The 1,102-nt window shown below is 40.4% G+C and overlaps 1 protein-coding gene across 1 annotated transcript in view; it reads left to right on the forward strand.

Annotated features, from left to right (window-relative positions):
- The window catches only part of commd1 (copper metabolism (Murr1) domain containing 1), a 6,261-nt gene that overhangs the window by 1,016 nt on the left and 4,143 nt on the right, over nt 1-1,102 (forward strand). Inside the window, exon 2 of the mRNA XM_023401855.2 lies at nt 951-1,098. Within this exon, the coding sequence (XP_023257623.1) occupies nt 951-1,098 (148 nt within the window). The remainder of the gene's footprint in view (nt 1-950; nt 1,099-1,102) is intronic.

A 1,102-nucleotide genomic window follows, 5' to 3' on the forward strand; every position in this document is an offset into this window, starting at 1 on the left:
TTTCTAGTACATTTTAGTTTGATACAATAACTGATGGCAGCATGACGGATTGATTGACTGATAACTTATTTCTGCGTATGACAATAAAGCCATTGGATTGAATTGTGTTACTTTGGCAACTGACAGTTTTACTTTGTAGTTTGGGTATTTAACAGAAGCTGCAGCTGAAAAAATAAGAAATATAATGTCACTAATATCAACCAGAAGTCGAGATTAATCAACAGTTTGTTAAAGAGCTTTGAAAGAAGAAACAGATTCTGCTTTGTAAAGGTTTTCAGGTTATTATCAGGTAACAACACATGTATGTAAATCCTGTCTGGACTGGTAATAAAGAGCGGTGCAACTGATTTGTTCTCGTTCATAAGTTTATTCCTGTTTGTCTCACCTGTTGTCAGCAGGGGGCAGCACCTACATAGATATCATCACTGTTGTTCCAGGTGCTCAGTTACCTGCACTGAGCTCAACATCAGAATAAGATTTACTTTTCTATTTTTGCTTTATTTAACCAGCGAACGTTTCATTAAGATTACAGGTCCATAAAAAAACAATTAATAATAAAAACAACATAAATACTATATACAAGAAAACAACAGTGAGATAATGCGCAGCTTGTTTATTGTATTTTATCATGTTACTGAGGTGTTTCTGTTGTTTACTGTATATCCAAACTGATATAAATAGGTGGGACAAAATATATATAATATATATAATTCAACAGCAGCACAAACTACAGCCTCCAAAATAACCCAAAAGTCGTATCAACATCAACATGAAGGGAGGACTTGGTGTTAGACGGCATCAGCTTTAGCCAGGTGTACCTAATAAAGTGACTTTTACTTTCAAGAATAAGTCCTGACAGTGATCTGTTGAATTGGTGCTGCAGCTTTTGTGTTGCACCTCAGCTGATCTTCCTCCTCCTCCTCCTCTTCCTCTTCTCCCTCCTTCCTCAGTCTATCGCCACAGCAGACATGGACCACGCCCAGCTGGAGGCCTTCCTCACAGCTCAGACCAGGAAGCAGGGCAGCGGCGGGGTGAACGCCGAACAGGCCGCCGCCCTCTCTCGCTTCTGGAAGAGCCAGCGGGTCCGGGTGAGGGAGAGCCT

The sequence above is a fragment of the Seriola lalandi genome, unplaced genomic scaffold (genome assembly GCF_002814215.2).
Source record: "Seriola lalandi dorsalis isolate HSWRI2012SDOR001 ecotype SW California unplaced genomic scaffold, Sedor1 jcf7180002053791, whole genome shotgun sequence".
Lineage (NCBI taxonomy): Eukaryota > Metazoa > Chordata > Actinopteri > Carangiformes > Carangidae > Seriola > Seriola lalandi.